This window comes from Condylostylus longicornis, unplaced genomic scaffold, assembly GCF_029603195.1.
Source record: "Condylostylus longicornis isolate FDR11 unplaced genomic scaffold, ASM2960319v2 ptg000024l, whole genome shotgun sequence".
NCBI lineage: Eukaryota > Metazoa > Arthropoda > Insecta > Diptera > Dolichopodidae > Condylostylus > Condylostylus longicornis.
In genome coordinates, this window is record NW_026577993.1 from 829672 (window position 1) to 845919 (window position 16248).

The window sequence follows — 16248 nt, forward strand, 5'->3', positions numbered from 1 at the left end:
TTATATCAACCAAAATAAAAATTATTAATAAAATTAATTGTAATAAAAGTTTAATATAATCAAATAATTACTCCTTTATATTATTGTGTTATTATAAATATATAATAATATCAATAATTTATAGAGTGAATTAAAAAAACTAAAGTTTCATTCAAATGAATGAACAAGAAGACAATATAAAATGTGACGAAAATAAAAATAGAAAAGCAAATAACGCCAAAACATCATTTAAAAGAAAACAAAATAACTTAAAAAATATGTCAAACAAAAAAAAGAGTGATTTGCAAAAAATTATTGATAGTCTTATTACAGAAAACCAAAATTTAAAAAAATTAATTCAAACTAAAAATGTGACACAGCTTAGCAACAACAATAAACACGTGCCTTTGCAAACATCATCAACATCTAATAATCAATTTGCAATGCTAAGTGAAGACATTGATATTGATGAGAATGATGAAAACGAAAACAATCATAATATTGAAGTCGAAGTTAACAATAAATACGACAATATAAATAAATTTATCGAAACAGTGAAAGAGAAAAATAAAATAAAAAAACAACAAAAAAAAGAAAAAAATAATCAGACGGACAGTAAAGAATCTGATTGTATTGATGTTAGTGAAAACAATAATAATAAAAAAAAAATCACAAAATTACCACCAATAAATGTTATGAATTCTGAACCTAAAGATATTATAAAAATTATGACTGATAAGATAAATATTGATAAAAAACTTTACTATATAAAACAAGTTAATAATAATAAACATGCAATTTATGTAGAGAATCTTGATGTGTACAAAAAATTTAAAGAAGGTTTAGATTTAATCGAAGCCGACTATTATTCATTTACACCAACTATAGAAAAAAATAAGACATACCTACTAAAAGGCTTACATGCTAATGAAAATGAACAGGATATACAAGAATATCTTCGTCAATTAAATTGCAACTCAATAGAATTTGTAAAAGTAAACAGATTTTCAACCACCAAAAGTAAAAATGAAAATAAAATTTTACCTTTATTCCTTGTACAAATCAGTCCCAACAGCAATCCAAAAGAACTGTATAACATAAAATACGTAAAAAATCAACTAGTACATTGGGAAAAACTAAGAAAAAATGATATTCTACAATGCAAGCGCTGTCAACGATTTGGTCATGCGGCACCAAATTGCCGATTAGAATACAGATGCGTCAAATGTAGTGAAAATCACGGACCTGGTGAATGCAAGTTAAATAGATCAGAGAACCATGAAATCAAACCATACTGTGTACTATGCAAAGCATCTGGACATCCTGCATCCTTTAAAGGATGCCCTGTATACCAAAACCTAAAAAATAAAATGAAAAATAAAAAAAAGGATATCAAAAATATAAGAATGGGTGAGAGACAGCTAGTAAACACATCCTACATAAATCCGAACAAAACATTCTCTAGTTTATTCCAAGATAATAACAAAACCAAACCAAATACTGATGAAAATGAGATCAAAAATTGCTTAGAACAAATTATGACAAGATTAGAAAAATTGAATAATACTGCTAACGAAAATTCGAAAAGAATAGATATACTATTTAATATACTAAGAAATGATGATAATTAATACCATGAAAATTATAGCACTAAATGTAAATTCATTAATATCAATACAAAAAAAACAAGCGTTAAAATTGTTATTAGAAGAAGAAAAGCCTGATATTGTTATGTTAAATGAAACAAATCTCCCTGCGGAACATAGGTTGTCTTATTCTGATTATAACATAATTAGAAATGATAAAATAGGTGACAAAAGAGGTACTGCAATACTAATAAAGAAAAATATAATATATGAAGCTAGTAATGGTATTATTGAAAAAAAAAAATTTTAAATGCATAGAAACTACAACCGCCATAATCAGTTTAAATGACAATAATAAATTAATTTTGATTTCATTGTATGCTTCACATTATAATAATAATTATTTTATTAAAGAAATCAGAGATATTTTTGAGTTAAATCGATTAGATTACCCGAATAATTATTATATAATAGGAGGCGACTTTAACGCCAAGCATGTGACTTGGAGAAATAACTGCTACAATGAAAGGGGTAAATCGTTAGATGCATGGATAAATTCTAATAAAATTCCATATAAAACAAAAATTTATTGCAGTACAGAACCAACCTACCCCAGATCTGGATCATATTTAGATTTATTCTTAGCTGATACAAGATTAAAATTCTTTAAGGAAAACCTAGATACAATAACATTTGATAGTGACCATCGCGCAATCTCATCAGAAATAGATTTGCAAGACAACCAAACAGCTATTTATACAGAAGTCTATGAAGAACATTTTTTAGACTTCAATAAAGCCAATTGGTATTTGTTTCAAACTACAATAGAAAAGCAAATACAAGAATTAAACTTAGATACTTCTTTACCAAATAGTAGAAATTTAACAAACGACGAAATAGATGAAACATTAAAGCTTTTCAATGAGATAATTGTAAATAACATGCAAAAATCAATACCTAGTAAGAAGAAAAAAGAAATATTTAGAGATTATAACAATCATATAATAAAAAAATTACATAAAAAGAAAAGTGTGTTAATAAGGACTCTTCATACTATGTATAGATTCGGGTTGAATGGTCATGATTCAGAAATTCAAGTAATAAAATCTTTAATAAAAAATATAAAATCACTAATACAACAAAATTATATATATCGAAATAAATAAATATTGGACTAACAAAGTTAAAAAAATTAAACCCAGCAGTAATATGTTTCCGGCGCTAAATAAACTATTCAGAAAAAACGAAAGTAGCAAAATTGATTTAATTAAAATTAAAGAAGCGGATTGTATAGATACAGATATAGACATAACACACAATATAGAAAAAGATGAACATAACAATTTTATAATAAAAGACAAAAAACTAATTGTAAGCGTACTAGGCCAAAATTTCCAAAATAAGCATGTACTAAACGAAACAGCAAGTGAAACTCTAATAAATGAAATTAATAATGCCACGCAAGAATACTTTGAAAACAGTACAATTCAAAATATCAATATTTGCGAGTTCTCTAATGTCAGCAGAGCAGATACAATAGCAGTAAATCAAAACGATAATCAATATTTTGTTACACCTGATCAAATTAAAGATATTATACATAAATTAAAAAATAAAAAATCTACTGGAATTGATGGTATTCCCAACATTGTATTAAAACACCTCCCAGAAAAAGCTATTTATTATTATACGATCATTTTTAACAACGCGATAAACAACTGTTATTTCCCCAAATGTTGGAAAAAGGCCAAAGTTATACCGATAAGAAAACCAGGTAAAGATCCTACATGTGCAAATTCATACAGACCTATAAGCTTGCTACCAACTATGAGTAAAGTATTTGAACGACTAATTAAAATGAAAATAACAAAATATTTAGATAAGAATAAAATTTTAGAAGATAATCAATTTGGTTTCAGAACAAATCATTCAACAGTCCATGCTACTAATGTATTTATGTCAAATATTTGCTGGAATATCAATGAAAATAATTGTGTGGGTGGTTTGCTAATAGATTTAAGCGATGCATTTACAAAAGTCTGGTTAAAAGGGCTTATTTATAAACTTGTGAAAATGAATTTTGAAAAACACCTAATAATATTAATAAAAAACATGATTAGCGATAGATCTTTTTACGTTAATACTGAACAATTTTCATCAGAACTTTTTCATATTAGTAATGGGCTACAACAAGGTACAGTATGTTCACCTGTCCTGTTCTTAATATACCTAAATGATTTATTAAAACAGCTGAACTCGATGCAAAACTCTGAGTGTAAAAAATACGCTATTGCATTCGCAGATGACCTTTGTCTATATGTGGGCGGTAGAAAACAAGAAGATATTCAAAATGAGCTTGAAAACATTTTTGAACTTACGAACTGCTATGTTAACTCTTGGAAAATGAGAATTAACTATAGCAAATGTGAGCTCATTCTATTCAGGAAAAATGTCTCAAAATGTCACATATCAGTTCGAAAAAATTGGAAACAATTTAAAATTAGAGCAACTAATGACATCAATATCTATACCAGCCCTAATGTAAAATATTTAGGTGTCCATTTCCAAAATAATCTCAACTTTACATTGCACTTGAGACGGCAGATCGATAAAGCAAGAAAGGCTTTCGCAATTTCAAAAAATCTATTTTATTGCAAACGCCTTGACAGCAGAGTAAAAATTATTGCCTATCAGACACTTATTAGACCTGTCTTAACATATGGTTGCCCGACATGGTTCAATGTTAGTGCATCTGTAATGGAAGAAGCAAGAAAGTTTGAAAGGAAATGCATGAGGGCTTGCCTAAACAAATACAGAAAAAGCGAAACAAATTATAAACATTACATTTCAAACAGAAACATCTACAACGAAGCAAAAATAATTAGAATCAATAATTTTATAATATCACTAACAAGAAATTTTTATAGACGTGCGGCATTAGTACAAGAAAACTCCCTTATAAACCATTCTCAACATGAAAGTGACCAATACATACAAGAAGCTATGACAAGTGGTTATATTCCCCCAGAGGGGTTTATATATCTCGACAAAATGGGAATTATACAAAATCAAGATAGAATCCCAATTCTATATCATTTTAACAGAAGAGCTACAGACACATCTATAATAAATTGCCCATATACTTTGAACGAAAGGACGAAATTCAGTAAGGACATTTCTAATAGAGACAAGAGTATTACAACACACAGAAGTCAATATTGGTGGTTAAATTGACAATTTTTTTCTTAGGTTTAGATAGTTAAATTTAGATTAGTTTAGAATTTTCAATTTTCTTTTTATTAAAGATTAGGGTGTTTTTTTAAGACTTTTTGCACCCAATGTAAATATAAATGTATTAATATAAATTAAAAGTAAATAATATAATACAGATTTGTTAAAACCAATTTTCAAATGGAAATAATGTGTAATTTAGAGAGCTCCAAGGGGGCCATTACTTTAGTTAATATGATATTGAATTCTTATTTTATAGTTTTTTTACATGAAGAAATTATATGAATTAAATGAATATAAAAAATAAAAAACTAATAAAAAAAAAAAAAAAAAAAAATTATTCTTAAATATTAATGATTCTAATTCATTAGAATCATTCTTTTATAAATAGGACACTCAACACTTTTTGTATCATGGTCAACCTTAATATCAGTTAAGTTCAAGTCCTTTTTTGCCCTGCAGCAATTTAGACACCCAATTGAATTATTTGTACATTCTTTAACTAAATGCCCCCTATCACCACACTTAAGACAGCATAAACCTAAGGTGCAGCTATCAGCTTTATGGTTATAACCAAAACACTTATATGCAGCGATTCCACTTAATATTAATTGTACCATGTTCAATAATTTTTTTAAACGCCTCGCCATCAAGCTCAATTATAGCATTATATATATTTTTTTGCTTTTTTGACTCATAAACTTTATGGCACTTTAAAGTCTTTATATCAAAATCATTTTGAGCCCTAATAGCATTTTCTACTTCACTATTATTTAATTTTACAGTTATACCTACAGCCAAAATTTTGGGATTATTTAGATAAGGAAACTGAATCACATAATTATCACCTAGCTTATTTTCTATAGCAGTTTTAATTTTTTCAGCTGATAGTTTGTTTTCACAATTAATTGATATTGCACCATTAGATTTTAGTTCATAAATATTGCTCACATATGCAGATAGCTTAGTTGAATTTATTTTATTTTTTATTTCTTTAATAGTTTTGGCACTTTCTTGATTATTCTTTTTAGGTTTAATTATAAGTGGAATTTTCAACATATCAGCATATGAAATAGCTTTCTTATTTTTTATCTCATTACATTTCTTTAATTCATTTGAAATAACATTAACATTCTTTTCTAAGCTACTAACATTTTTATTTATCGCTTGTTGTACAAGAATTTCACTCAATTTGATTAATGCTCTCTCCAAATCACTCAATTTTTATACCCTGCACTTCGTGAAGGGTATATTAACTTTGGTATGGAGTTTGTAACTACTTGAAGGAGTCATCTGCGGTATGGACATATATATATGTATATTCTTGCTCAGCGTAAAATTCTGCGTCGATTTAGACATGCCCTTCCGTCCGTCTGATCGCACGATAACTCAAAAACGAATAATGCAATCGACACCAAACTTTCACAAGTTTTTTCTTTTGTGCCAAGGACGAACCCTATTGTTATTGGACTAAGTCGGTCAATGGGTTCGGGTAGCTGCCTTACAACTCAAAGAGTTTATTTTAAATATTTCAAAAACTAATAAAGCTATAAACAGAAAATTTTGTATACATGTGTCCAATTATATTCTACACATGCTCTAAAAATTATAATGGGATAGCTGCACCGGTTCGGGTGGCTGCCATACAACTCCAACAGCAAATTTTTTATATTCGGCAAAATAATAAAGTCAGATTCACGAAACTTGGCAGTCATGTGTCCAATTATAGATCAGATATATTTCTGAAGTTTTAGTGGAATTGCTTGACAGGTTCGGGTACCTGCCATACAACTCCAGAAGCTAATGTTAAATATTTGGAAGAATAATCAAGTCAGATTCATGAAACTTGGCTGTCGTGTGTCCAATTATAGGTCAAAGATATTTCTGAAGTTTTGGTGGAATCGCTTGACAGGTTCGAGTGGCTCCCATACAAGTCTAAAAGCTTATTTTAATTATTTGGAAAAATAATAAAGTCAAATTCATGAGACTTGGCAGTCGTGTGTCCAATTGTAGGTCAGACATATTTCTAAAGTTTTGGTGGGATTGCTTGACAGGTTCGAGTAGCTCCCATACAAGTCTAAAAGCTTATTCTTAATATTTGGAAAAATAATAAAGTCAAATTCATGAAACTTGGCAGTTGTGTGTCCGATTATAGATCAGATATATTTGTGAAGTTTTGATAGAATTGCTTGACAGGTTCAGGTACTTGCCTTACAACTCTAAAAGCTTATTTTACATATTTGGAAAAATAATAAAGTCAGATTCATGAAACTTGGCAGTTGTATGTCGAGTTATAGGTCACATATATTTCTGAAGTTTTGGTGGAATTGCTTGATAGGTTCGAGTAGATCCCATACAAGTCTAAAAGCTTATTCTTAATATTTGGAAAAATAATAAAGTCAGATTCATGAAACTTGGCAGTCATGTGTCCAATTATGGGTCAAATATATTTCAGAAGTTTTGGTGGAATTGCTTGACAGGTGCGAGCTGAAATCTTATGTGACAGTAGTTTTAATCAAATTGTAAGTCAATATACTAGAATTCCTGAAACCTCCAGATCTCTAATTGATTAACATATTAGTTAATTATAAGTACAATATTAGCGCTAAAGTTGAAAGATGATCTAAAAATTAATGATCATGAAACTATATTGATTGAAGTTAATATAAAAGTTAACACAACACCGGAACCATTAGAAATAAAGTATTTGAATTATAATAAAAATAGATTCACAAGTAAAATAAATAGTAGTGAATTAATGACAATGTACTTTCTTGATTGTAATTCTAAAACTCAAATATTTCATAATAATTTAATAAGTATTGCTGATGAATTTGTTGTTAAGAAAAAAGTTTACAATAACAATAATAATTGTGAGTGGTATTCCGCAGATTTACTTATGTTAAAAAATGAAAAGATAAGGCAATATAAAGTAACGAATGTTACAAACAGTGTAATGAAGTGAAATAATTTTAAAAAATTACGAAACAATTATAAGAATAAGTTAAATGATGCTAAATGTATATTATTATATAACAAAATTGATAAAGCAATTGATCAAAAATCTACATATGTGGAAATCTATAAAGCAATTAGTTTTGCAAAAGTCAAAAAGAGAAATAAAAGAAGTAATTTTTGATAATAAGTTTTTTAAAAGTGATATTGAAATTTGCAATAATTTTAATAAATACTTTATTAATAGTGTTGATGTTGTCAATAAATCTATACCATTAAAACAGTACAGAAAATTAATTGAAAATAGAAATTTACGTTTTGAATTTGAGCAATATACACTAAATAATTTAAAATTGGTATTAAAAACAATTAATAATAAGAATGGTATGAATTTTTGTAACGTGTAAATGATTAAAGACAATGTTAATCTAATTGGCAATAATCTTCTGTCAATTATAAATTAATCTTTACGATCTGGTATATTTCCGGAGTGTTTGAAAGAGTCAATTATAGTTCCAGTTGAAAAGGTAAAGAACACAATCCAATGTAAAGAATTTCGTCCGATCAATATGTCTCCAATTCTTGCTAAAATATTAGAAAAGGTGGTATGCAACCAATTGGAAAAGTTTTTTTGAAACTAATGGTTTAATATCACTTAATCAATCTAGGTTTCGAAAAAACCATAGTTGTGAATCATTGTTAAATTTGGTATTGACCAACTGGAAAATTGCAGTTGATGATAATAAGGAGGTTGCAGCAGTTTTTCTTGATCTGCAGCGAGCATTTGAAACGGTTTATGATATTTGCAACATTGAGCTGTCCTGGATTGGTTTATATTTGGCTAATCGCACTCAAAGAACAAGAGTAGGAAAGGCATTTTCTGATGCAATTGATGTGGCACTTGGTGTACCTCAAGGTACTGGGCGTATTGTTATTTTTAATATGTATTAATGATATGGAGAAGGTAATCAATTTAGATAGTTTAGCTTTGTTTGCGGGTGATGCTTTAATCTACACTGTAGGTAATTCAGTAGAAGAATGTGTGTCAAAAATTAATTATGATCTAAAAACATTAAATGAATGGCTTTAAATAAATTGAAATTAAATGTATCTAAAACTAAGAGTATGTTAATCAATAATATGTAGTTCTAATGTTAAAATTAAAATAAATAATGTAATAATTGACACTGTCAGTGAAATAAAGTATCTAGGTGTATTTATAGATGACAATCTAAATTTTAAATCACATTTGGATTACTTATGTAAAAAAATATTAAAAAAATTAGGATTTTTTTCAAAAATTAGATAAAATTTATCAATGATGAGTGCAATAAAACTATTTAATATTATGATAAGGCCACACTTTGAATACTGTTCTTCAATTCTTTTCACAATGAATTCTGAGATGATGGGCAGATTACAAAAATTGCAAAATAGAGGTATGAGAATTATTCTTAAATTCAATAGATAAACCTCTGGGCTTTTTATGTTAAGCACTTTGAAATGGATGAGTGTAACTCAAAGAATTAAAAATGAATGTTTTATTAATTGTGTTTAAAATAAAAAATAAATTGATGCCACAATATTTAACAAATAGGCTAATATATATTAGTCATAATTATTTTCTAAAGAACATTTTAGATTTTAGATTAAATTTATTTAAAAAAAGCAAAACTTAGAATATGATTATGTATAATGGACTAAAACTATTCAATGAATTACCTTTAAGCTTAAAATGTGAAAAATTTAGAATATTTAAAAAAGCTTTAAAAGAATATATTATGAAAACTTTTGCTTGATAATTTGAATTATTTATCCTAAACTTTTTTTGAGAAACTTTTAATTATATACAAAAACAAATTTATATTTGTAATTGAATTTTTAATTCAATTTTAAATTAAAAATAAATAAATAAATTGCTTGTCAGTTTCGAGTAGGTGGCATAGGAGTCCAAAACATAATTTTAAATATTTGGAAAAATAAAAAAGTGAGATTAATGAAACTTGGCAGTCATATGTCCAATTATAGGTCAGATATATTCGTGAAGTTTCTATAGAAAGGTTTCACAGGTTTGAGTAATTCCTATATAACTATTAGTGGTGCAGGGTATAATTCAGTCGAGTTATACCAACAGAAACGTTTTTACTTGTTCAATTTCAATACGTGCTTTATAACAATCGGACATAGTTTTTATCTTTGGTTTTTCATTTTTAATGTGTGCTTTTGCAGTACCAATGGACTTAGACCTGGATTCATATCTTTTATTTACAGCATACTCCTTCGGTGGCCTACCTCTTTTGCCAGTTTTAACTAATTTTGGGCGTCCTCTATTCTTTTTGTATTTAACATCACTATTAATTTTTTCTTGGTTTTTACATTTTCTAAATTCTTCTTCTAAAGAACTTTCACTTTCGTCAATTTCAGTCTCATAATTTTCAATGGCAGATTCAAAACTGAGATCTTCATCTTTACAAATATCTAAAGTCTCCTTATCATTATTTTCTGAAATGGGGTATGTTCTTTTTAAATTATCTTGATCTAAGCCTATTGCATTTATAAAAACTACATCTCGGTTCGTCCTTGGCACAAAAGAATCAACTTGTGAAAATTTGGTGACGATTGCATTATTCGTTTTTGAGTTATTGTGCGATCGGTCGGGCGAACGGGCGGACGGACGGACATGTCTAAATCAACGCAGAATTTTACGCTGAGGAAGAATGACTCCTTCAATTAGTTACAAACTCCAAATCAAAGTTAATATACCCTTCACGAAGTGCAGGGTGTCTTAACTTTGATTTGGATTTTTTTATATCTGCTATGTAGACCATAATAGATATAAAAATACAATGGGAAAATGCCATAAAAAGAGAATTAAATGCTCACAACAAAAATAATACGTATAGCATTGTTGAAAGGCCAAGTAATGATTGAAAGTAGTACAAAACCAGTTGGTTGCTGATGGATATTTACTGAAAAAGCTGATACACCAAAGTAAGAATTGCGTATCATTAACACAACAGAAATATATTGAAAAAATCCTCAAAAGATTTAACATGGCAGATTGTAATCCGGTAAGAACACCACTAGACGCCAATATCAAAGATGTACCATATCAGGAGTTGATTGGGTAAGTTCTATACCTCGCAATTACTACAAGACAAGACATATTGCATCCAATCGTTATGCTGAGCCAATTTAATAATTATTTTGATAAAATTTATTGGGCTTCAGCTAAAAGAATTTTAAGATATTTTAGATACCTCAAACTCAATATTATAGTAAAATAAAAATGGGTACTCAACATTATAGTTAAAAAATGAATGACTTGAATGATACTTTGTTTGTTCGATATTAAAGTACCAATACTTAATAGATTAGTTAATACTTAGTTAAAGTAATAGATCTTATTTAACGACAATAAGAGCGCACAGTTAATGGCAACTAATAATATAACATAATTAACTAGTCGTGTGTGCTTGCATTGCAAGCCTTGCAAGTATTATGCCTGTAGTTTTGAAATTGTGTTCCATTCTGTGGCTGAGATATTTTAAATTTACTTTATTTTGTCAAAAACACACCTGCAATATACATATAGATATGTTTTTTCCCAATAAATAATAAGATAAAACTTAAAATAAGAAAAGTTCTAAAAATAGTTGCCAAAAAATACATAATTAAACAAATAATTAGTTCCTATCAGATCTCATACCTTTTGAGTAATTTATTTTAGAGCCTCACTTTGAGTTATGTCGCATTAAATCGTAAAATACCTTTGACAACAAGCACTTTAAGCGATAAACTACTGTATACGCATAAAATAATTCGCCACTAAAATGCATGCACGTATGTATTTGGAGTTTATAATACATGCGAATAAAACGCGTGACTGTAGAATGAGTTAACACCAATACTAACGTATATAGGGTAATGCGTATAGCATACGATTTCTATGCAAAAAGTCCCAAGTTCGAACCCTGAAAAATGCGATTTGCCGATGAACCTTTTTTTATTGATAATTTTATTTTTTTTTAAATTAAAATTAAAAAAGCTTCACCATAACAAATCAATATCAGCGAGTTTCCGTTCTAAATATTTTTTTGAAAATACCATATTTGTAAAAAGTTTAATGCAATAGAATAACATTTTCTTATAAAATATTGCCCTAAAAATATTGTCAAGAAATTTAATGTACACTTAAGTTTTGCTTACTAATACATTTTGCAGCAGATCACGAAAAGAATACATAACTAAATGCGTACGTACTTACCTATTATACAACAATGTAGATTTTATTAAAACTTTACAATTTTCTTATGAAAGTGATCACATTTTGTTATAACTCTCACTTCCAAATATGAATTTACATACAATATTTATAGCACCAAAAGTAAATAAAAAATTACCCCTACAGGATTTAGTACCATTTTGTAAAAAAAAGTCTTAAAGCATCTTGGGAGGTGGTGAAGGGGGAGGGCGGGTGGAATTCTTGCTTTTTCTGGGACCCTAGAGGCAAAACCCTATCTAATGCCTTTTGTCCCATGTTTCTAGCCCTTCTAGAAGTACTCGTACTTTTTGACACCTGAGAAGTAGCTAATAATCGCAACAAACATATAGATATTCGAAATCATTTTGTTATAAACGCTATACTTAAAAAAGATGCGGTTGTGAAATTTTTGAAAACGAATGATATGCCAGCAGACATATTAACTAAAAGTGTAACATATGCTAATTTGTAAAAATGCGTCGAAGATAAGGGGATTTCAACTTAAAGAATTAAATAATATCAGTTAGTTTTTAAGTTATTAAAAATAAATATGTATGTATGTACCTACTTCCAATCAATTTTTTTTTAAATAATTATTTTGAAGCTATTTCAAACTGTTATATTGAGTGCTTCAAAAATTTTGTTGTGCACTTGTTTCATATTTCATTAACACGTAAACAAGAGCAATCTTTTTATAAAATGGCCCTGCCTGTTTATGAATCTTAATAATAGTAAACGCAAACGGACAAAAATTTACATCAGTACCTACTACCTGTCATTTTACAATCGGAGTTTTTGAGTCATTTGCTATTCGTAAGATACTATTTATTTCAAAAATAAAAAAAGATATTCGAATTCGGTCATAAAAATATATTATTATCTTTTCCAAAACCTTTTAAATATTTTTTTACTTAGATACTATATTAAGTTTTAAAAAATTTTCTCGCAAATAGAGGTAAAATTTAGAAGTGTATATAAAATTTGTATTTAAAAAATAATATTTGATTGTATTTTAAATATTATTTTCTAATTCCCTCTTCAAATTTTTTCTTTACTACGTATTTATATCATTATTTAATAATCATGTTTCATTAATTATATTTTCAACTTGGCACCACAGTTACTTCCCATACCTTGAGTTAACTTACCCTATGAGAAAAAAAAGCTGTTCACTTAAAAATAATGAAGCTTTAATGAAGTAACATATAAAACGTTGAAGGCGAAGGTTGTGCTTGTTTTTCTTCCGCTTTTTTGTATATGCGAATATTTCAAGAATTTTAAAATAATTATGAATGAAAAAATTAATATATATAATTGATTTTTTAAATATATTTCGAAATTTTACCTGCTTTATAATAAGTGTGAATTTATTTTAATATTTCTTCTCAAAAATAGCCACTTCGATTTAAAAAAACCCATATAAAATAAGGTCGTGCTTTCAAATTTCTCTCTGAGCATTGGGATTTGTTAGATATACAGACATTATTTAAGTACATACGTACATAAATTGTGTATCTATATTTTTTTAAAGCTTGCTGACAAAACATAATATTCAAAACAATAACAAATGAAGCATTAATATTCACTTGCCATCAGATGTTTTATCTGATGTCTTTGATAAAAGCTGTCATTTATTTAAGTTCATTTCGATTTTTCGAACCACAAGTATGTAAGATAATTACGTTATACTTTGGAATATTATTTATTTCTCGTTCTCGGTTTGTGTTTCTAATAATATAAAGTATCATTTATTTCTTGGTTTGTGTTTCTAATAATATAAAGTTTAAAAGAAAAACGTGCTTTTGTTATACAAAACTTTTTTCAGAAAATCTTAAAATAGAGCGATTTCAAAAAGTTTCAATGTCAGATTCTTCTGGAACCTTAGAGGCAAAACTCTTTCTAATGCCTTCGTCCCATGTCTCTAGCCCATCTAGAAGTACCCGTACTTTTTGACACCTAAGAAGTACCTATATATGTATATATAATAAAATATTGGTTGACAGTATTGTTATTGGTGGTCGTTGTTATACCTAAACTTATATAAGACTTATATTTCTGATGAATCCGAGCAATTCTTCTGAGGAAATATCGCGCAATGACATACCCACCAGCGAAGGTGTACCCAACCTGGCACATCTCTTATGAATCAACACTACACAATGAGGAAGTACAACAGGGCATCCTTCCCTCCTCTACAGAACCTGCAAGACCTGTTAACCCCTAAACCCAGTTTCCGTAGGTGTTTCTTGAGCATTCAGTGTCCCATTAGAAAACCCGTGAGAATTTCCATCGGTTGTAATTGGTCAAAAGTGCTTTTACTTGCCGAAGTCCCAGACACGTCCTCCATAGCTCTAGCTTTTCTCCTCGTGTTCGCTTCTTAGTACCTCCCGGATTTAGCTTGCTCGAATTCCATAAAAAGGACACTGGCCTTATAAAGCTGGAACTGAATCTATGGCTTGCCTCAAATTTCTCTTTGTACTTTCGAACAAGTTATATATATGTAGGATTTGCATAAAAACATCATATCATGTCATCTGATCCAAAATATTTAGTAAATGCCACATAGAAGCAACCAACATTGTATTAGTGAGGTACATAAACTGTAATAAAACTTTGTATTGAGACGACTTGGATGTCACAGCAATATAAATTTGATTATGGTAAAATATAAAATTTTCAAACATTTCGTGTCATTTTTTTCTTTATATCTAACGGAAACAGTTGTTTTAAATCGAAAGCTATTTTGAAATAAAATTCGAAAATTATCTCTCACCTCAACTTATTTAAAATATTTATTTTTTTAATAGTATGTATGTACATATGTATAATAGCGAAACGAATTATTGAATAAACTATTATAATTGAACAAACAACAATGAAATTATTTACATATTTTATTTTCTTCTCAGCTTTTAAAATTTTTATTCCAATTTTACTTGTAATTGTAGCCTATACACTTTGCACCTAGATATTCAATTGTCAATTGGGGTATATGTATTCCACATGCATGCCAAGCGCAAGTAGTACAGAATATGATTGATAGAAGTCTCCAACCTTACAATCGTACTGGTATTTATTTTCATGTTGAAGTTAGTGAAAATGATTGCTACATTCGTAATAGCACAAACTTTGGAACTTTACTAAAACATTATAAAAACATTGATTTTACTTTGTAAGTTTCTTCATTTTTTTTTAATTTTCGACTTATACGATATTCTCATTTCAGCGGATATTTTTTGATATTTATATTCGCTGCGATAGCATCGGTTTTGATAGAAAACCGATGCATCTTTAAAAACCTTTTTAAAATGATTCAAAGTAACTTCAAACCTAAATGGTTACAAATGCTAGTAGAATTTAAAAAATTTGTTGAGATTGTAAAGAAAAGTCACAGAGAAGCTCAAGCTGAAATTGAAATGCAAATGAATAACAGTAAAATGCAAACAAGAGATGATGTTAATGCTACTGAGGTTGTTGGAGTTTTAAAAGAAGAATACGAAAAGCCAGAAAAAAAAAATGAAACCGAAAAGGAAGAAGAAATTCAAGTTGAGAATGTATCAGAAAATTTGGAAATTGAGGAAGAAAATTTTGGAAGTGAAACAAATTTTGCGAATGGTAAAATTGGAACAAATTTTTCAATCAAAAATTTGTTTTCAGTAGTCTGCTCTTGATAGCTTTATTATTCAGCTATACATTATAATGTTATTTAATACTATATTATATAGATACACATATGCATATGTGGTGCTCAAATTCTTAATGGACCTTCACAAATAATTGCATGGACCCTCATAAGAAGATAATGTACATAACAGCAGGTACCGGAATTCCAAAATACAGGGACTTAAGGTCATTGTCGACCACTTTTCTTTTTTTAAATTTTTGCAACTCCATTTCATTGTCAGAAAGACGCATGATTAAATGTGGAAGCTTAGAACAAGGACTTTCATGCTCATTTCAAGTTGCTGAAAAGAGATAGTGTTTTTGTAAGAACATCAAAGCTATAGTACTTGTTGTTATAGCATTCAGTATGTCTTGTTATAGCATTCAGTGTGTTTCAAACATAATAATTAGAATAAAATATAATAGTAATGTCTTTATATTTAACAAGTCCCAATGTTAAGAGAGAAACTTGAAAGCACGACCTTATTTTGTATGGCTTTTTTAAAATCGAAGTGGCCATTTTTTGAGAAGAAGTATTAAAATAAATTCACACTTATTATTAAGCAGGTA

The 16248-nt window shown here is 28.3% G+C and overlaps 1 protein-coding gene across 2 annotated transcripts in view; it reads left to right on the forward strand.

Moving 5' to 3' along the window:
* LOC129607008 (uncharacterized) overlaps window positions 1–16248 on the forward strand; it is a 67530-nt gene that overhangs the window by 16000 nt on the left and 35282 nt on the right. For both annotated transcript variants that reach the window (XM_055517695.1, XM_055517694.1), the window contains exons 4-5: window positions 14964–15187; window positions 15242–15630. In XM_055517695.1, the coding sequence (XP_055373670.1) occupies window positions 14964–15187; window positions 15242–15630 (613 nt within the window). The remainder of the gene's footprint in view (window positions 1–14963; window positions 15188–15241; window positions 15631–16248) is intronic.